At 40.3% G+C, this 22097-nt stretch overlaps 1 protein-coding gene across 2 annotated transcripts in view; it reads left to right on the top strand.

Moving 5' to 3' along the window:
* The window catches only part of RELN (reelin), a 279911-nt gene that overhangs the window by 245154 nt on the left and 12660 nt on the right, over positions 1-22097 (top strand). For both annotated transcript variants that reach the window (XM_039723749.1, XM_039723748.1), the window contains exons 44-60: positions 720-978; positions 2276-2525; positions 4914-5082; positions 7641-7781; positions 9092-9269; positions 10633-10826; positions 11943-12199; positions 13353-13507; positions 14307-14521; positions 14816-14993; positions 16033-16208; positions 17425-17531; positions 17943-18185; positions 18747-18922; positions 20508-20581; positions 21430-21591; positions 21925-22082. In XM_039723749.1, the coding sequence (XP_039579683.1) occupies positions 720-978; positions 2276-2525; positions 4914-5082; positions 7641-7781; positions 9092-9269; positions 10633-10826; positions 11943-12199; positions 13353-13507; positions 14307-14521; positions 14816-14993; positions 16033-16208; positions 17425-17531; positions 17943-18185; positions 18747-18922; positions 20508-20581; positions 21430-21591; positions 21925-22082 (3092 nt within the window). The remainder of the gene's footprint in view (positions 1-719; positions 979-2275; positions 2526-4913; positions 5083-7640; positions 7782-9091; positions 9270-10632; positions 10827-11942; positions 12200-13352; positions 13508-14306; positions 14522-14815; positions 14994-16032; positions 16209-17424; positions 17532-17942; positions 18186-18746; positions 18923-20507; positions 20582-21429; positions 21592-21924; positions 22083-22097) is intronic.

Here is a 22097-nt window from a genome sequence, read left to right as displayed (position 1 = left end):
AAGTGCACAGTGGAGCTATTTATGAGCATCAGCTGACGGGAGGGATTTCTCAGTTTGATACAAGTCTATTGTGCAGCTTTGGAGAAGCCAATTAACTGGGGGATGAAAGCACTGCTGTCCCTGGGTGGCTTGGGCTGGCTTCAGGGAAGCCGGCACATTTAAACGGTGTAATTTAGACAAATTTCCCAGGCTGACAAAATGGACAAAATGATCCCTGAAAGTGAAATGTGCTTTGTTCTCCCGTCCAGATTTTCTCTGGTTTATGCCAATGGAAAACTGGGATGCTTATTTTGAATTTAAGCATTTCAGCAAATTCGTGGCAAATTATGATCTACTTAGAGCACAGTTGCTTTTCTGCCACTAAAATCTGTACTCATGGGATACAGGGATAAAAATTTCACCCAGGATTATGTTTCTGATATTTGCAACACCATCTGCTGTGCAGACAAAAGCTGAAAACATAAATGACCAGCTTTGTTCAGCCTCTTATGCCTGGCAAACTACCACACAGGCAAAATGAATTTTTGTCATGCCACCTGTCTGTCTAGTTATATTCTAGAAGCTTTGGAAAGGAAATCATAAGATCTCCTAAAGAAGGCTGTTACAGCTAGAAAACGCAGGGCTAGTCAGTAGACAAACTCCAAGGCTCTCTAGTTCACTGTGTAGGATGTTGTAGAAAATAGATCTTTCTGCTAAGTGGAAAGATTTTTCCCTGTTAGATTTGTGCAGTTCTTCATGAGACTGGGATGTGGCAAGGGGGTGCCTGACCCCAGGAGCCAGCCTGTGCTGCTGCAGTATTCACTCAACGGGGGCCTGACGTGGAGCCTTCTGCAGGAGTTCCTCTTCAGTAACTCCAGCAACGTGGGTCGGTACATTGCCCTGGAAATTCCCCTGAAGGCCCGCTCGGGCTCCACGCGGCTCCGCTGGTGGCAGCCGTCCGAGAACGGGCATTTCTACAGCCCCTGGGTCATCGACCAGGTGAGCAACCCTCGCGGGCCTTTCTTCTTTTAGCACATCTTAGACTGGATTCAGCCCTAATCTGTCCCTTTTTTTGGCATGTATCATTTCACTGAGACAAGCAAAAATGCTTATTAAAAAGACATTTAGAGCGCAATTACTGTTCGATGAGCTCATGGTTTTAATGCACAATTTCCATGTGCAGCACTTGTTGCCCATTTTGATTCTAAGAAAGTCTTCTACATGTGTGTACAGCCTCAGGTTCACATTGCAGGAGGCCTTACCACACAGAATGGAAGTCTGATTTCAAACTTCAAAAAACTTCATTTAAAATATGTAATTGGCTTGGTATAATATAATAGAAAAAGCCTATAGAAAAATATCAATCTTGTGAATATCAGTATAAATTTTATGAAAATAAAGTTTCATATTTGGGATTTTCTACTATAAAGATTATTATATTACTTTGTATGACTTGGTGAAAATCACAAATTGTTTATCTCTAAAATTATTATGCTCTAAGTAGTGTCATTGGGTTGTCCAACTACAATTTGCTTTAATATTTATAACTTTTTTTAAAGAAGTTCAGATTGTTAGGAGAAATCTAACCAGTCATTTTAATGTTGTGGTTACACAATTTTACTTCCCATCCCTCTGTTTAGAAATGAAAAAATACTCATTGTTTCGATATCCTGATTGAATGTAGCTATATTTGTTCAGAACGATCAGAAACTGAACTCAGAATAACAAATGAAAAATAATTTTACCTTGCTTGCTGTTGAAGAGTAAAATGATGATGTTTTATGTCAATGGCAAAACAGAGGCTATTTCCCCACTTCTATCAGCAGACATGATCTGATAGCAGTGCACCAGGTAACAGAAGAGCAGAACAATCACTAGGAAAGTGCTATCACTTTGTTTCTGCTAACACTTTATTTTGTGTTCACTTCATTGAGACTGAGTTCACGTCCCTGAATTTTAGATTTGTACAGCTGAGCCAATCTCTTTCCTTTACAGGGAAGAGATACTCCCCTTTCTCATGGCCTAAATTCTCTACTAAGTAATCTTGTCAATTTTGGACCGGCAGAATAAACACATATTGTCTGGTCCATCTCTTCCTCCCTCAGGTTGCTGCTACTCCCCTTTCTCATGGCCTAAATTCTCTACTAAGTAATCTTGTCAATTTTGGACCAGCAGAATAAAACACACATAGTCTGGTCCATCTCTTTCTCCCTCAGGTTGCTGTGTCACTTGTATGCTTGTGAAGACTTCTAGACATTTCTCCTTTTCAGTGACAATTTCTTTCCTAATGTTCCAGATCCTTATAGGAGGAAATATCTCCGGCAATACAGTATTGGAAGATGATTTCACCACCCTGGACAGCAGGAAGTGGCTGCTGCACCCTGGTGGAACGAAGATGCCGGTCTGCGGCTCTGCTGGGGATGCCCTGGTGTTCATTGAGAAAGCCAGCACCCGCTACGTCGTCACCACTGACATCGTCGTCAATGAAGACTCCTTCTTGCAAATAGATTTTGCAGCTTCCTGCTCTGTCACAGATTCCTGTTATGGTAATGACTTGTTAGTGATCCCTGCCATTCCTCTTCCTCCACTGCAGAGGAAAGTTCACTTGTTTTCTGGTTATTCATTGTAATAAGAACTGAGAAACAAAAGAAAGCTGCATGTTTCTGTTAGAAATTGTAACATCAGCTTTTTTATTCCAGGTGTCTGAAGCCTAAGATAAACTGAAGTAAATAATTCCCTGTGAGCATCTACATTGCAGTTCAATCAATCTCAGAAAAAGACTAACAGCTGCCTTACTAAAAACATCCATTTAGTAGATAATGTCCGCTGCTTGGGGTGGTGGTGTAATAATAAGCAGCTGGGTGTTCCAGAATATGTTTCTTGCTTTGTGGTTCTGCATTTTCAGTGTAGTCTCAGTTCTATCTCACTTGTACCCATATATCTAAGAAATCATTTATACCAACATACATCTGACACTTGCTAAGGCAGCATCAACTACAAACATTTATATTGTCCATACGAAATAATAAATATGTGTAGACCTATATGTTTCCATCTATGAATGTGTGCATACATACTATGCACGTGTGCAAATCGCTTAATGATAATAATGATGCAATTTTTAATTGCCTAGCTTCCTTTATATATGATGTCTATTGAGTGCAGAGACAGATTTTATATGTGTATTTACACATATATACATACAGATAAATGAATAAAAATGTGCTCTGTACTCATCACATCAAATACACATTCCATGGAAATTAAAAATTGGTTCACTATGTGAATTTTAAGGCACACAATAAATAGGTTTTTCTTAAGAACAAGCCTTTTAATGCTTGTTTTACATATCCTCTTAGAGTAGGGTTTTAAGGTATAGATGTTTTTAATGAGGACAAGAATATAATATATTATTATCTTGTGGCTCTTAGAGTAGGATTTTTAGGTATAGATGTTTTTAATGAGGACAAGAATACAATATATTGTATCATGTGTTATGCCTTAATTTACTGGGTTGCTGAATTTTCCTATACAATTCTGTATAAAAATGGAAAAAGGTTTTACATGAAGTTTCCAGATTCAGCTTCTCTGATTTTACTAATCTGAAGCTACTTATATGTTTAAAAAATTTTCTTTCTTTTGTTATTAAGAATACTGCGGTATCCTGAGATCATCTCTGCTAAGTTTAGAGGCATTTGGGTGACTGAGCCATACACTGGCAAAGAAACAGATCCTTATTTTGTTGGGGGGGGTTGTTTGTTTCTTTGTCTACAACCCTTATCATAATATTAAATTAGTCAGGAGGGGGGGGGGGGGGGGGGTTGTTTCTTTCTTTGTCTACAACCCTTATCATTATCTTAATATTAAATTAGGCAGGACACTACCTAATCATGCTTCCAGTCATGATGAGTAAAGCTTTTCTTTTGGTGAGGGAAATTTAACACTAAAAACTCACTTACACTTGTTTGTATCTACTTGTCCTTGTATTTCTATAGCACTGTCTTCTGTGCTGAAACATCAAGTAGGACTGATTGGGTGATTAAGGGTCATTCCCTGTGCATGAGGGTAGAAGAAATGGGTCTGTCAGTAATCAAAAGAAGATCACAGATTTATCACCCCTATCACTGCAACCACGCTCCATGTTTTACACAGCCAGCTCAGACAAAGTACCTGGCAGCTGGAACATTTACTTCAAGTACCAGTTCTGCACGTATTATTATTTACATTTTCATGGCTGCATGAAGTTTGACTGGAAGTATTTAGTGAGCTTGACTAACCTTTAATTTTCATAATAAAAGCTTATAAGCCATAAACATCAAAACAATGAAATTGCTGATTTTCACTGAGAAATGAATGTGGCTAGACTGTGTTTGAATGGAAACAAGCTCAGTGACTAACAAACTCAAATTAAAATTGTGCTGGATAATTAAATGAGCTGGTCTGCAGGAAGGGTGGAAGGCTGACTAAGGCATCCTGTGACAGAGAGCCAAAAGTTTGAATTTGAGTGTTGCTCTGATTTACAGAGCAATCACATCCAGCTGAATCTCACTCTTCAAGCCTGAAAAACAAAGTTTGGTGGTCATGGTGCTGTCACATCATTTTCTTGCATGCTGCAGCTAGAGACATTGTCTTGACTTAATCCTGGCACCTTAATGTTGGCTCTGTCTTTTTATCTGTGGTCCCTTGAGTTAGGCAGCAGATATGGAGATGTGCTGCAGACTCCCCCTGAGCTATACCTGCTCAGCAACATGTAACACACCCTCCACAATGCCACCAAAGGAGGTAGCTTTGTGCTCCTGACACAAGGTTTTGAAAAGTTCTGAGTGGTTGTTTTGTCAGTTCAGACTTGTGATACTGTCTTGGGCTTGTACTTTATTATAGGCCTATGGATACAGGTCTCTAAATTAAGTAACTAATCACCTTTCCACCCTTAGCTATTGAACTGGAATATTCAGTGGACCTTGGGCTGACCTGGCACCCAATTTTGAAAGACTGTCTTCCCACTAATGTGGAATGCAACAGGTACCATCTCCAGAGGATTCTCATTTCAGACACTTTCAACAAGTGGACCCGGGTTACTTTGCCTCTGCCTCCCTATACTAGGTAACTCCCTCTGGTTTTCTGCAATATAAATCTAAAAGCACAACTAGGTACTTGTCGTGTCATGATATATTATGGAGTTTTCATAATTGTACTGTGTCCTTTTTGTTTGGTCCATGTAAATAGCAACAAATAAGTATAAGTAAATGGAGCTTTATCCTATAGAAACTGCAAACACAGGTAGCAAGGGTATCAGGCTCTCAGCACTATTTGACTCCACAGCTTTGCTCCTCCTGCCGAGCCTTATCTCCTCACATAGGCTGAGCTATCTGCTGGCTCAGAAGTATCAAAGCACAGGTAGGGTCTTGAGATGACTGTCATGAAAGATGCCACCAAAGGCACATACAAGTTTGGAAACAGAGACTTTTATTTTTTAGCTATTGTACCAAAAGCACCTATACAGTTGCTACACATTTTGACACTAGCAATGAAAAAGTCTGTGTTCTGTTCCTAATCATTTGGGGCATCTGGACTCTTCTCTATCTTCTGTGCAGTTACATCAAGTAATAGCACTTTTTTTAGGACTTCTTCCCAGCATTAATTTTCTGTGCTTCCTCTTTTGTGAGGCTTTGCTACCTATCATCTGTAAAAATCCATTACCCTGTCAGTTCTTGTATAAAGACTAAATTTGTGTTCAGAGTAGTATTTCTGGGGTTCAATGGGATAAATCAGGGCTGGGATTGATGTTCTAAAGCAATTGAATTTGGACCTGAAAGGACACTACCACCTGAGATAAACCCAGGTTTATAAATAACTATGATTTTAGGACTGAAGAGTTTCTTGAGCAGTACATGTCACAAGAATTCTGATGCCCTACTGAGGCAAAAATTACACTTCTGTCCAATCCCATAATTGTATTTTTTGGCTCAAGTAATACAGTTTCCCAAAGTTATTAAGACATGAATTCCATGAGAAAGGTTATTACAACCTTATCTCATAAGTAAGAGAGATGTTGAGCTTTAGGATAAGAACAGTGCAGCTAATAGGACTTTTAGTCTAGCTGCAATATAATTTTTATGCTGCTTTATTATTTCAAGCTGTGTAATAGCAGGTGTGTGTCTCCAGTTGTTTATGCCTGTATGTTTTAGGCATATGCAGGCTGTGTAGTCAGTGGCTTGGCCAGGTGCTCACCACCCATGTCTAGGCAGCCTCTCAGGGCTCCTGTGCTCCAGAGTGCTGCCTCACCTCTGGCCTCAAGAAGTCAGTGGACACTTACTTTTAACTGGGAGCTGATTTTAAAATGCAAATGCAAAGACAAATCTTCCCACAGGAGCATTAGCTCCATGTATTGTTAGTGATATGCCCAGCCAAAGCACGTAGTGTAAGATATAGGTGCTTGTCTTTATTTTGAACGGACTTCCTCACAATTTTTATGTTTATTTTTTTAAACACTGCTTGGTGAACAGTTGAGCTGAGCTCAGAGCAGTAGATATTTGGATAAACAAGTTATTTATTCAGCTCATGCAACATTTTCATAAAGAAATAATTCATGGGAGAATAATGACTTTATCATATGAGGTACATTTTACACTGAATAGTTTTTGGGGATTTTGTTAGGATTTTTGGGGGCGGTTTTATGGAGGTTTTTTTGTTTTGGTTTTTTTGTGTGTGTTTATAGTAATTGTGATTTCTCTTTGAGATTCAAAAGAAAACAGACTACCAAAAGTTCAATGCTGCCATCTAGTGCTGTACAGCAAAACACGGATTAGCTTGAATTCATAGTTACAGAAGTTCATCTACTCACAGCTCTTGACTCACAGTCTACACCTGCATGAGCTGAATAACTATTTAGTGTCCCCTGACTGTTTTGGATAGATTTTCGTCATCTATCTTGGGAGCTGAGACACTTAATTCACATATAAGGCACTATAAGACCATTTTAATCAACAAAATTAATATAATTTACTGAGTAGAGCCAGGATCATGCTACAGACAATTTCTTGGCATTTCCAGCCAAGCCCTGGGTGGGGAGGAGGGAAGAAACTGCAAAGCCAGGGTCATGCTGCAAGCCCTGCATGGGCCTTCCCACCTGTCCCCACACCCACTCCCTAGAGCTGCTCTTAACCTGTGTGGCTGGGAGAATTCATAGAGAGAAAGCCAGGTAAATTTGTTGACTTGGACTTATTGACTGGCTCAGGATGAAACTTGGAGGGTTTGGATTATTCTGGCTTGATCAGCTCCTAGCTGTCCCTCAGGTTTGGATCTGTGTTGAGACATGTTTATGACTGGCCTGAGCTTCCAACTGGGAGTGCCACCTTTTTCCTACCTCCTCTCCACTGCACCAACCATGGCCCACTTGCTTTGCTTTCACTGGTGATCTATTTCCTACCTCCCACACTCTCAGCTTTATACCAAGCACCCATGCTTTGTTCTGTTTTCAAAATGTGGGCACCCTTTTCTTAGAGGGATGTTGTCATTGTCAGAAACCGGCCCTGGGTCATGCTGGTATCAAACAAATCTCCCAAGAGCAGGCTAGCCTCAAGACTAACATTTCCTTTCAATCAAAATAAAGATTGCCTTAGCTAGAAAATACAGAATTCTATTTTTCTTTCCCTCCCAAGGTCTCAAGCAACTCGTTTCCGCTGGCACCAGCCTGCTCCATTTGACAAGCAGCAAACGTGGGCAATCGACAACGTTTACATCGGGGATGGCTGCATAGACATGTGCAGTGGCCACGGGAAGTGCATGCAAGACAACTGTGTGTGAGTGCCACCTGCTCCCTGTCCTGCCCAGGGCTGTAGCATTTCACTCCTCCTCTGTCATTCTGATGAATTTGCAGGAAAAACTGTGATACAATTCTACAAAGGAAGGTGGATTTTGCTGTTAAAACTGAGCAGGGCAGTGGGTCCACATGGGAATAGAATTAACAAGCAGAAGGGGTTGGCCCTGCCAGAGCTCTGACTGTCCATGCTCCATGGCCAAAGCAGAGGCAGCTCCACGGCCTTTCCTCAGTGGTTGCCCATCAGTTCTGCTCTTGCCTCTGCTGCATCAATTCCCCTCGCACCGGGCAGGGAGAGGGTTCCCCTTGAGTTTGCATAGCCCTGTAGGGACATACAGTCCTGGAGCTTCCCAGAATATGTTCTCCTTATCCCCAAGGGATTTCACACCATGTCCCTGTGCTCTTAACCTGGTTCTTGGTGCAAAGAACCTGGGCTGAAGGTGGGACATATCCACTAAGCAGGATGTATGCCAGCTCTCCACAAGGACAGATTTTGCTTTTTGACTGGAGTTATTGTGATGGTCTGATGACTCTGCTCCATGGTAGGGTTTGCCAGGAGAGGCAGACTGGCTTGATCCTCAAACTGTTTGCATAACAATCCACACAGAGTCCTGCAAAGCTAGCAAACAAAAACCCCCAGATTTGCCTGTCTTGGCAACAGAGAAATACCTTCCAGATGGATGTATTGCTTTTTTCCCAGCCACAAATGGCAGCAGAAATGGGAGAATGGTTGTATAATTGCACTGTGACTGTGTTTTTTAGAAATATATTTCACTGCAGAATAGACATATTATTGTGTTCTCCTCTATCCTGACAACACTGAAGTACCAAGACACAATATCCCTGGTGAAATCTCATTGTAGCAGAACACAGTTCCAAACTGTTATCCAGTCTTTGACACATTATAAGAATGTTTTTCAGAGGGGAAAAAAAAGAAAAGGGAGAACTATATAAAGATAAGAAAGCACCCCTCTACTGATATTTTACAGAAACTTGAACTTTAACATTAGCAGGACATTTTTAGGCTTGGCACATTCTCTTGGTTTATTTATCCAAGCACAATGTATTTCACTGCTTTTACTATGTTTGGGAATGTACCCTATAATAGAAGCTCGAATGATACACAGTACCAAGCCTACAAAAAAGTAATTTTTGTTTCATATTAACTACAAAACGCCAGATGTTTGAAACCCCCACATACCAGTTGTGCACTAGTAAATGATGCCCCTCTGCAGAATAAGATGGTACCTTAATAACAGGCCAGCTGATTTGTGCATTTGTTTTGCCCTGCAGCTGCGACGAGCACTGGGGCGGGCTGTACTGCGACGAGCCGGAGGCTCCCCTCCCCAGCCAGCTGAAGGACAACTTCAACCGCTCCCCCTCCGCCCAGAACTGGCTGACAGTGAACGGGGGCAAACTGAGCACCGTCTGCGGGGCCGTGGCCTCTGGGATGGCTCTTCACTTCAGCGGGGTGCGTGTCCGGCACAGGCACCAGCTCGCTCCACCTGACACTATAAGTGGGGCTGATTTTAAAAGTTAAATAGCAAGGCGTTAAAAAATAACAGCATAACATATCAGACATGTAAAATATTTTTAAAAATTAAATCCTTTGCGTGGCTGAAGGTCAAAGTCAAACAGGTCCTACAGATTAGGGTCAGCCAGAAACACTCCAAGAAAGCTGATACCATGTTCCTTGATATGCTGCAGCCAGGAGAATGAGATATAGTGTGTGTGGGTCCTGAGAGGAGCTGTAGAGGAGCCTTTGAAAGTGGAGCTGGTAGGTTAAAGCACAGTATAAATATGCAGACTTTTAATTTTCCTCTTAAGACTCTCCTCATAGCACTTAAAACTTTCAGACCGGAGGTTGGTGTGGCTTCTAATCAGACCACAGAGGTAAATTAATAACTAGCTATTTGCACTTGTATGACTTGCACATGGTCCATGACAATGCAGAGCCACAGAAACACAGAATGGGCTGGGTTGGAAGGGGCCCTGGTGGGTAATCTGGTCCAGCCTCCCTGCCCAAGCAGGGTCACCCTAAAGCGCACTGCATCCACGTGCAGACTCATCCTTCAGAGGTCTCACAGGTGGGTGTGTTCAGAGTAAGCTGAACAAAGTAAAGTAAAATTTTCTAGGTTAGCTACATATGTAGGTATATAACCCTGACTGCTGCTGAACTACAGTTTGCTAACAGATAACCTCAGGATTATAAAAATGATGAAATAGTATTTTAGAAACATGTAAAATTTATGCCTGAGATCACTTCTGTCAAATTTACAACTAAGTTCAAACTGACAAAAGTTTTCTAAAATAAACTAACAAAAGCATTACACTTCGACTTAATTCCAGTAAGTCTAAGTAGACTTCAACTTAGCAATGTGAAATACATAAGGTATTGTGGAAAACACACATACTAAAATTGCTTTGCCATTTGATTGTTTGCATAAATTGAATCATTAGTACATAATCAATGATTCGTTAGTTCTGCATGGAAAACTTCGTGATTTACAATAGAGGCGTGGATTTCTGCAACTTCTGTATTAAGACGAAAGGTGAATACCTGAATGTTGTAAAACTGAAGGTACAAGTAGCATATATAGATACACAACAGAAATTTTAGAAATGAAACATTATGTCTTCAGGGGAAAAAAATTATATATATATATATAGTTCTGTTGTAGCTTTACTCTTGAAATAATTAATAAATTTTTGTACAATTTAAAAATTTTTGCAGCATGAATCCACATTAATAGTGACTACATAGTCTAACACTTTTTATGAACTTAAGTTTTGCCAGACAACACCAGCCAACATATTTTTTCATTGCTTTTAAGGGCTGCAGCCGTATGTTAGTTACAGTGGATTTGAACCTCACCAGTGCAGAATTCATCCAGTTTTATTTCATGTATGGATGTCTGATAACTCCTAATAACCGCAACCAAGGAGTGCTGCTGGAGTATTCTGTGAATGGTGGAATCACCTGGAGCCTCTTAATGGAAATTTTCTATGATCAATTCAGCAAGCCTGGGTTTGTAGATACCTTCTTTCTGCCTGTGTAAATTTCTCCGCTAAAGTCAGGTGGTCTTGAATGTTTCACTAGAACCTGTGGGATATGTTAGTGCTGTGGTTTGGATGTCACGTTGCGATGTACGAGTTCAGCCTGTACAGTCCTATAGGTGTTTATTAAAGGCCTTGGTGCATGTATTGAGAGCATCAACATCTGTGCAGCTGCTAGGCCAGAAACACAAGAATACCTAGGAGCCTGTAGCAGTCTGGTAGATTTACAAATGGTTGCAGGAAGATAAATTAATAACTACTGTAGTGATGTCCATCCTGTTCTTAAAGCTGCTAACCTTTGCAATCAATTTCTTTATTGGCAAGATCATAAAATCACTGATTGTTACAAGTTAGTTATAAAATGGTGTGGCTAGGAGAAACTGCTTTTCTGCAGTAATCCATCAAAAGGATGGATACACTCAAGCCCTACTTTCAGATGTTTGTGAGATTCAAATCATGCATATATTTGAGCTGACCATTTTCTCACTGACCAATTTAAAAGATTCACAGAAAATGGGGATGTGAGGGACTTATTATTTGTTTTTATTCAAGCACACCAAGAAATCACTAGCACTTTAATTGGACATGAGATTTCAGTGTGCTATTTTCTACTGTCGCAATGGAACAGATAAAATTGTACTGGAACATTGCTATCTGCTGAATGGCTCCAGGTTGAGAAAAGTAATTTTTATTTCACTTGCACATTCTCCTTCTTAACACTTCCTTTAATAAGAGACTTAGCCATACCCTGCTGGTCCAGATAATTGCCTTTGGTCCGATAAGGACATGGGGTGCAAGTGAGGTTGTTCAAACCATGCCACAGTCTGGGTGCTGACCCTTTCCACCTCTCTCTGAGCCCCTGTCCCAAGGGTGACATTGGGAGTGATCAGAAAGGTTTTTGTTTCAGAAATATCTCCTAGAGGAATATAGGACTGGCTAGACCAGTCTTTTTCTTCTCTTCTTTCCCAAATTCCACATATTCTAGGAAACATCAGGAATGGACTTGGCCAAAACACCCAGCACAGAGCATAGCAAAGTGTCCTCCTCCCACAGCTTTCCTACAGCTAATTCCCAGCTTTTATTCCAGCTTTGTGAACATCCTCCTTCCCTATGACGCCAAAACCGTCGGGACTCGCTTCCGCTGGTGGCAGCCCAAGCACGACGGGCTGGACCAGAACGACTGGGCCATCGACAACGTGCTGATCTCGGGCTCGGCCGACCAGAGGACGGTGATGCTGGACACCTTCAGCAGCGCCCCGCTGCCGCAGCACGAGCGCGCCCCGGCCGACGCGGGGCCCGCCGGCAGGATCGCCTTCGACATGGCCGCGGAGGACAAAACCACGGGTAAACCTTCCACCTGCATCCCAGTTAAGGAGCAAGGAGCCACTGCAGTGGTTTGCAGGTCTTGCTGAGCCTCTGAATCTTTGTGTCGCTGTGGTGGCGATCACAGACAGTTCCCTTGCTGTAGAGGCCTTGTCTTTTGCTTCTTGTTCGCAAAAAGCGAAATGAAAAGATGTAATGTGTAGGATTCAAGGCAGGGAGAAATTATGTATCTGACTCCATGACATCAGAAGGCTAGTTAATTACTTTATTATACCATATTATTCTATATTACACTACATCTAAAATGAAACTGCACAAGCACTCAACTCAAGTGAACAGAATCTTGTGACTGTCTCCTGACCGACAGTCTGGACACGCCCTTGGCCCTGATAGGCCAAGGAAACGAAACACCATCACTTTGGGTAAAAAAATCTCCATATTACATTCTACTTTTGCACAAATACAGGTGCAGCAAATGAGATAAGAATTGTTTCTTCCTTCTCTGAGGTTCCTCACTGGGATTCCCAGAAAATATCCTTGGGAAGTTGTGCCTTGCTTTTCTCTGTGAAGGGAAATGCAGCCACAGTAATGCAACTTTTTTACTGCATAAATTTATTTAGGTTAATTTATTTTAAAGGGAAAAAAAGTAATTTGAGAGTGGTAGGTTATTCTAAGCAAATTTCATATCCTGAGTATCTGTTCCCTATTTACTGTCTTTTAAAATTTTTCTTTAGGGAATTGAAGTTACATTTTACAACTAAATTTTGTAGAAGACACATTTTTGTATGTTTATAAGACCTAACAGCTACCATTGCTGGGATACACTTTGTGCAGACATGTAGGCAACACCGATTAAAAGGCTCACCCAAAATGCTCAGTGCAATAGAAGTTCATATTTAAAGTAAGTCTCAGATCCTTACTTCTTTAATATTAAAAAATAATGCTGTAATGCTTGTGTAAGTGAGCAGTAAGAGGTGCTTTCAGCAATAAATGTGATAAATGCAATACATATTTACATGGGAACAACAGGGTACTGACATTCTCAGGAGCAATACTAAATAATTCTCATGTAGGCTGAAAAATAAAGCTATGAATCACCTTTTGTGGTTAACACTACTCCCTGTTTAATTTATATTGTTACTGTATATTACTGACATTGCCATTTATTTTCAAGTGAATGAACACTGGTTATTCCACGATGATTGCTCAATTGAGAGATTTTGTGATTCTCCTGATGGAGTCATGATCTGTGGGAGCCACGATGGCAGAGAGGTCTATGCAGTCACCCACGACCTGACTCCTACAGAAGGCTGGATTATGCAGTTCAAGGTAAAATCTGTCTGCAGTAAACTTACTCAAAACCACATTTTGTTCCAAGTCTAAGTAGATCTTTCAGGAGGAAGGACGATGTATAGGCCTATACAGGAACAATTCCCTGCTAGGAAAAAATGTTATTATTAGGCCATCCTCATTTGTCTCACTTGCTCTGTGTTGGTCAGCTTTAATACCACAGGCTGTTCTCAGAGGTGACACATCCTTCTCTTCCAGCACTGCTGTTCTGTGGACATCATGTAAGAAGGATATTGCACATCTACCAGGTGCCTATTTTGTTACACCTGCTGGTTAGGGAAAAGCAGCTCCACAGTAGTTCACTCTGCACATGGATTGTCATGCACTCACATCAAACCTGCACCCAAACTGGTCTTCATACACCCCTTTACCTAAATTAAGGAAATAACCCAGGAATATATGGAAATTGCAAGAACCCTTTGCACATCCATCCATAAAGGTGGTCTCCCTAATTTGTGGCCTTCTCTGAAATATTCAAATCTCAGGTTGTGTGGGAGGGGATATTAACTTTATTTGTTATGTGGTACTGGGGTCTAAGGCACGAGTGTCAAAATCTGGAAATCCAGAAATGTGAGCTGTCTAGAAGAAAGCAAAATTCACAATATGGTGTCTGTTCTCAGTCTTGAGATATTAGAGTTTTGCAGGTGACTGTACCATACAGGCACTGTTACTGCCATCATTTCAAGGAAAATTCTGCAGTCTGTTTTCAGGTTCAAACACTTTTTTAAACTCCTCCACCACAATTAATTCCAATTACTGATGGTCTCTTCTTTATTAGGTTTCTGTTGGATGTAAACCCTCAGAAAAACTTGCACAAAATCAGGTCCATGTGCAGTACTCCACTGACTTTGGTGTCAGCTGGAGTTACTTAGTACCTCAGTGCTTACCAGCCGATCCAAAATGTTCTGGGAGTGTCTCGCAGCCATCTGTCTTCTTTCCCACAAAAGGATGGAAAAGAGTAACTTACACACTGCCTGAAAGCCTTGTGGGCAAGTAAGTATGAAGTATGAGTATTTGCTACTCATTTTGTCTTGGATTGAGCACCTTCCTGCAAACACAACAGGACATCTGCCTATTCATTTTCTTTCAAGGAAATTACAGAATAGCAGCATTCATGATAATTACATTATGGATATGTAAAAAAATCCATTTCAATAGATACTTCCACTACTTGTGGAAGCGCAGAAGATAGTACAATCATTATTATATTGTGTTTAATCACCTTTTTCCAATTGAGGAAAGTTGTTTTATGCATATGTCTGGTTTTCTTCACTCCTTTCTGTCTAGTCCCGTGAGGTTTCGGTTCTACCAGAAATACTCAGATATGCAGTGGGCCATTGATAATTTCTATCTGGGCCCTGGTTGTCTGGAAAACTGTAGAGGTCATGGAGACTGCCTGAATGAGCAATGCATCTGTGATCCTGGGTATTCGGGTCCAAACTGCTACCTGACCCAGACACTGAAGGTAATTTTATTGCATGTTTTAAAGAATGAATTTTGGCATGTGTTTGACTGGGAAGGAGAGAGAGGAGAGATTGATCTCGCTGCAAATTTAGCTTTGATTCCTGTCAGCCTGAAGACAGTCAAATACATTTTCAGCCCTTCCATCAGTTTTTTAACAAAACTATTACTGCATTATTCAGGAATGGGTTTGTTGCTTTGAAAATAACACTTAGCCTGAAAAAGCTGTGATAAAGTTCATTGTTCATCTTTTAATCATCATTATAGGATGTAAATTACACTTGCACATGTGGTTGTATTTGAACAAAATAGAAAGATTGTCTTTACTGTGAAAGAGCTTACTGAAGTAGGGAATAAAGGCAAATGGCATAAAATTAGAAAATTAATTCACATGGCTATTTGACTGTTACTCATGTTACCCAATAACAATCAAGTGGACTCTAGTTAGATATTACTAATTTAAAAGTTAAAAATAACTAACTAACTTATCAGTTTGTCATGTAACTTGAATTATTATAACCTTCTGGTTTTCATCTGAAATACTAATTACCTGAACAAATATAATTGTCTGTTTGCAATTTTTAATTACTAAGGTATCCATCATATTGAGGACACTTGAGATAAAATGGTAGCAATTTTAGGGGAGTTTTACTGCTAACTCCTTAATGTCAGAATCTCTGGTTTTGCTGAAGAAAGATATAGAATATTTTTCCTCCCATGCATACAGAAGTCCCCTACTGTTGCCCTCTGCCATCAAAACCGTACCACACAAACCCAATATGCTCATTCATTTGCACATGCCAATTTTAATTTGCTGCATTACTTCCCAAGTATGTTAAAATCCAACCGTAATATATTTTAAAATTTAGCCCATTCAGTTCAAGTGGCTAAATATTCAGGCAGAAGTGATTATGTTCAGTCACCCTGAGAAAAATTTAGTGTTCTTGAGCCCTTCAAACATTTTTATGTCAGTTCCAGCTGTGGTTGTCAAAATACTTAAAATCTTACTTACCTGTGCTTCATGTTAAATACCTTACTTACAGACCTTCCTGAAGGAGCGCTTTGACAACGAGGAAATTAAACCAGATTTGTGGATGTCCTTAGAAGGTGGAAATACCTGTACCGAGTGTGGCATTCTCGCAGAAGACACAACTCTGTACTTTGGAGGTGCAACTGTGAGGCAGGCTGTCACTCAAGATCTGGACCTGCGGGGGGCAAAGTAGGTCGTGGTTCCACTCATTGTCACGGGGAGCTCTGCCATACCCCAGCAAAGCAGCAGGCAGCAGAGCTGGTAGCTCAGGGAATTATCATTATGCCACAGGAGCAGCACTGCCTGAGGCAGATACTGAGGAGATCATGATTTACCCAGGGCGCTGGGATTATCATTCTCAGGGTGCTGACACTTTCAGATGAGTCACAGAGAGCAAAGCTCACACCACAGTGGAAAGGGTCTGACATGTCCAGGTCCCTTTGTCCAGAAATGTCCTGGAATCAGCAACTTCTGTCCTGCAAAGAGGCAAGACACCAGGGCATTGCTCCTGGAGGCACCAGCTGTCTCTCACCAAGTTCAGAGCAGAACCTCTGCTGGTTGTTCTCTCCTGGGAGCCCCTACAAGACCCATTCCACTTCTATGCTGTTGGAAAGGATGACTTATCAGGAGAGCAATGGAACTCTGTCAGTTTAGACAGGCTAGGGACACAACATAAGACAACTTCAGTCATTTCTCTTGACTGTATGGCTTTAATGAAGCCACACACTCTCACTTCTTAAATTTTGCAATTTTGCTGAATTACAGGAAGGAAGGGGCCTCAGGGAGGCTCTAGTCCAACCTCATGTTCAAAGCCAGGTAACATGGAATTCAGGGCAGTTTGCCCAGGACTTTGTCCCATTGGATCTTTAAAAACCTCCAAGAACAGAGATCCTACTGTCTGTCTGTACTAGAACACTTGTACTAGTGTTCAGTTACTCTCAGAGTGATTTTTTTTTTCTTTTTTTTTTTTTGTTTACCCTGTTAAATCCATTCGGAACTTCCTATTTTTTCAGTGTATGACCTCTGGCTCTGAGCTCTGGTTCCAACCTTGCCTCAGTTTATCAACTTCTTTTCTGTCCTTCATTGATACAAGGGCACCTTAACACATGGTGAGCTCCTGTTCCACCAGGACTCTCAGGGAAGAGAGCAAAACAAAGCAGCTCCCATCCAGTCTGTCCCTGGCTGGTACATTTGCAATGGGTTACTCCCTCCCAAGGGCAGTTCTTAGTTGAATTCCATGAGGTTCCCATGAAAGCTTTCCCATGAAAACCTTTGTAGTACTTGTGCATCAGTGTTATTTGCTTAAAAATGCTGGCATTTGGAACAATTTCAGCACATCTGTTAACAGAAAGCAAGCTCTGTTTGTGCAAGTCTAACAGATGTGATCATATACATTTACTCTTAGGTTTCTACAGTACTGGGGGAGAATTGGGAGTGAAAATAACATGACAACGTGCCACAGACCGACTTGCAGAAAGGAAGGAGTGCTGCTAGACTACTCCATTGATGGAGGCAAGTACATACTGTATTTACAGCTGAGCTACAGTCTGGTTCTGTATCCATCCACCTTGAATATCTGACAAGTTGTCAGAGATCCAAAATAAAAAGCTAATTCTTAATTGTAAAGCTATTTTTGTCCATGTAAAGATTTTTCCCCAGCTAAAAGTTCCATCTATTGCTCACAAGTTTTCCATAATCTTCCTGCCTTATTTCAGCAATCAGTGGCTTCCACCCAAGTTGATTATTCCTTTTTACAATTACAAGATTACTCTTGCAGTGAGTAATAGTGGCCAACTATCCTTAGAAGTTAAGCTGTATCAGAAGACCACAGCTATTACATTTTATTTCCTATCATTTTTAATCCTTTAGCAGATCCTACCATACTCTTGGCTTTATCACTAAACCTGCTTTTTTTCATTCCAGGCATATCCTGGACTTTGCTCCATGAGATGGATTACCAAAAGTACATCTCAGTGAGGCACGACTACATCCTGCTGCCCGAGCACGCCCTGACCAACACCACGCGCCTGCGCTGGTGGCAGCCCTTCACCCTCAGCAGTGGCATCGTGGTGCCCGGCCCCGAGCGGGCACAGTGGGCTCTGGACAACATCCTCATCGGGGGAGCAGAGATCAACCCCAGCCAGCTGGTGGACACCTTTGATGATGGTAAAACAGGCTGCCACAGCTCATCTGTTGTCTGCCGTTATCTGTTCTTGTCTTAGCCGAGCCCTGTCAGCTTGCAAGCAGACTTTCTTTTGTTTTAGCTCTGCAAATTTGTCATTTTGTAGACTAATGCTGTTTATGTGCTATTCTTCATGCTATTCATAGCAGTGTGTAAATATATATATATGTATGTATATATATATAAATAAATATATATATGTATATATATACACACACACATGTATATTCAGATGTATATGTGTGCACATGTATGTACACATTAAAAAATTTTATTTCAGTCCAACTCATTTCATTTAAATTTCTGATATTATTCTTTTATCTCATCATATTTTTTAAAAGTACTGTTATTTAAACACTGTAATTACCTCTCTGGTGATGAATGTTTATTATGTCTCTCTCATTGTAGCTTATTGTGTGTCATTACAGATAGCATAAATGTAGTGTCCATATCACTAAACTCTGTCAAGTGATTCTGTGGATTCATTTCTAAGCCTTGATGTTTACCAAGACAATGCAGTAATTTTATTTAACTCATCTTAATAGAGGGCACCTCTCATGAAGAAAATTGGAGCTTTTACCCTAATGCAGTCAGAACTGCAGGGTTCTGTGGAAATCCATCATTCCATCTCTACTGGCCAAATAAGAAAAAGGATAAAACACACAACATCCTGTCCTCCAGGGAGCTCATTATACAGCCAGGATACATGATGCAGTTTAAAGTAAGAAATGTTCTCTCTCTCCAAAGTAAAGAACACAATGAAAATTCATCTAATGTGTCTCCAGAAATTATTGTTCTTCCAACTAGGATGCTCAATTGGATGAATAATTAATAGTGACTTTTTACTAAAAATTAAAGGAAAATATGAAGTGTAAGTAATGAGAACCAGAAAGGCTGCATGAATATAAAATGTCAAAATATTCTGTTTGTATGCTGTTGGGGTTAGTCAGAGGAATTGGAAGTCTAATATTTTTTTCCTGAAATGACTGGGTCATCAATGCAGTAGGAATTATTTTCTAAGGTGAGACTAGATGCCATGCAGAATAGCTATTTTCCCCTCATTTCTGAAGGAACAGAAAAGGTAAGGGAGAAGGCTGGAGAAGATCATCATATGGAAAATGCAGGTGTGCTCAAATAGAAGAGCCCCTTCTACTTCCTTGTGTCATGGTAAATGACCAAAACCATCAGAGAAACATTTCTGAGTATTTTAATTTGTTTTAAGGTAGAATTCTACCCAGGGCCAAAGGCAACAAGTAGTTGTTTTCCAGAAATGTTCTTGGCCGTTCCCCAAGTACCCTGTCTTAAACTAGGAACTAACATGAAAGTAGGGTTATCAAAATACTAATCCATTTTCTTATTATGTTTTTTCCCTTGCTCTTCTGTTTAACAAGATAGTTCCAGAAGTTACCATCTTCTACTGATCAATATTTTTACCTTTTCTCAACGTCACTGCCTATTTTACATTGACTGTCTAGTATAATCCCTAAAGCACTGCTTCCCTGCTCAGCATGCCAAAAACTTATATACAAGAGCAGTCTCTGAAGTTTTTTGTTACTGAATGTCAAGACCACCTCCAAGATGCTTATTTTACCCAGCCTATCATCTTTTTCCTCTATTTTAAGACCAAAATTAGGATAACCCATCAGCATTTAATAATTCATATTACTAAACTCTTACTGCAGAGTTTTCCTTTCCTGATTTTCTCCCATTTTTCTTCACTGCTCACAGCAAAGATTTTATTTCTAAACTAAGAACTCAGCTCTAGCATGGCTTCTGTTTGGTTTTGAAATTTAGCATTGTATTATCCAATCAGTAATGTACACTGGATACTGTAATCTTTCTACTGTAATATGGAACAAATATGTTTATTGTTTTAAATATTCAGAATAATTCTGTTCCTAAATTGGACTGATTTAAAGTTTATGTCCACATGTTTATCACTATGAATTACAAATTTCATAGGTGCTTCACTTTTGGAAATGCCAAGGAACTACCATGTATTTTGTTTCAGAAAAAATGTTTGTTTAGATATTTAATTTGGACTTTAGAAATGAAGTGTTAGGATTCTGTTAGGAAATAACAGTAGCAAGGAAGTAAAATTCTTTAAGTAAAAACAGTATCTGAAGTACTTTACACGAAGTGTCTTTTGTTTTCCATCCACTTCTGATGGATTTTCCCCAAGTTCTAAGTTGACAATCCCTCATACACCTAATAAAGAAACAAAAAAAGGAGAACATAACTTGATTATATATCACTTTAAATGTTTACCTGACTTGTTATAGCAGTTGATTTTATTTGTGCTATAGATCGTGGTTGGCTGTGAGGCAAATTCTTGTGGGGACCTCCACTCAGTGATGCTGGAGTATACAAAGGATGCCAGGTAAATGACAGCAGAATACACAGACCTGAAAAAAATAGTATGACATTAAAAATGTAGAGAGCTTCTGTTTATTAAAGCTTTGCTTTGCTATTCATGTTGTAACATGAATTATTGTGATGTGCTTTGGTATTCATGTTGTAACAGAATCTAAACAAAGCCCATGTGCAATGCAAATCCCATGGTCTACATAACTGCCACAAATTCTCTTTATATTTTATCCCAGATGTTGACAGATTCATGGCATTGAGCTTGTAGTTACAATCATGAGCATGTTCCTGTTAAAAATGTGCTCACAGGAAAACACATTTGCAGGAAACTAGTAGGATACAGGACCAAGCTGTCATGAAGTGGGAGTTACTGAACTCCAAATTGGTCTTTAACTAGCTAACAATAACTGCCTCATGAGCTGTAGAATAGCAGCATGGTATAATTTGTAAAAATGAAGGTATGTTCTTGTAAGATAGTGCCTGTTTAGAGCAATACAACATATTCTGTGCTCAAAAAACTATGGGTGAAAATGTAGCAAATCGTATTGGGACTCTTGTGAACACAGTAAGAAAGAGGCTAAGGAGCTGCCTCCTAAATAAATCCTTCTGTCGTGCAGCCCAGAGCAGCTGGGAGTACCACCACCAAGGGCTCCACAACACTCAAACATCCCCCTGGCTGCACCTGTGCTTTCACCTCTCACCTTTTGTTTATTTGTGGCTCCAGAGCATGGAAACTATTGCTGACAATCTCTTGTGTTTCTTTAGTAAGACAGGCGATGTCATGACCCTTAGAAGTATTTGTTTTCCTTTCATTATTTTTTCAGTTGTTCTAAAACTTTTTTTTTTTTTTGCTTTCTACAGGACAGACTCATGGCAACTCGTCCAGACACATTGCCTTCCTTCCTCATCTAATAGCATTGGCTGCTCCCCATTTCAATTCCATGAAGCTACCATCTATAACTCTGTCAACAGCTCCATGTGGAGAAGAATAACTATCCAGCTGCCCGACCATGTCTCATCCAGGTAGGTTCATGAAAGGTCAGCTCACTGTGGACCTGTAAAATGACAGCTGCCTTGCTGGCATGGTTTACTAGGAACAATTGGTGAATTAAAAATTATTCCTTATTGCGAATTTAGATTTGATACATTACTAATGTTCTTCAGGAAGATTTTTGTTAATAGAAGTCACTACTGCCAATGATGTAGCGGGATGGTTCTCTCCAGTTATTGAAGTCACAGCCCCCTCGCATGACATTTTTGGTTACATTTGCTGCTCCTGTATTAGAACATCACTCTACAGGTGTGTTTAATTGCAATATAGCCTAACACAGTGTTTGGATGTTGATATTTTTGCAGTGCAACCCAGTTCAGGTGGATTCAGAAGGGAGAAGAACTAGAGAAGCAGAGCTGGGCAATCGATCACGTGTACATTGGGGAAGCGTGCCCAAAGCTCTGCAGTGGCCACGGGTATTGCACAACTGGAGCCATTTGCATCTGTGACGAAGGATTCCAAGGTTCCATTTCTTCCT

This window comes from Passer montanus, unplaced genomic scaffold (genome assembly GCF_014805655.1).
Source record: "Passer montanus isolate IOZ18808 unplaced genomic scaffold, ASM1480565v1 scaffold50, whole genome shotgun sequence".
In the NCBI taxonomy this organism is placed as follows: Eukaryota; Metazoa; Chordata; class Aves; order Passeriformes; family Passeridae; genus Passer; species Passer montanus.
This window is presented reverse-complemented; position numbering and strand designations above follow the sequence as displayed.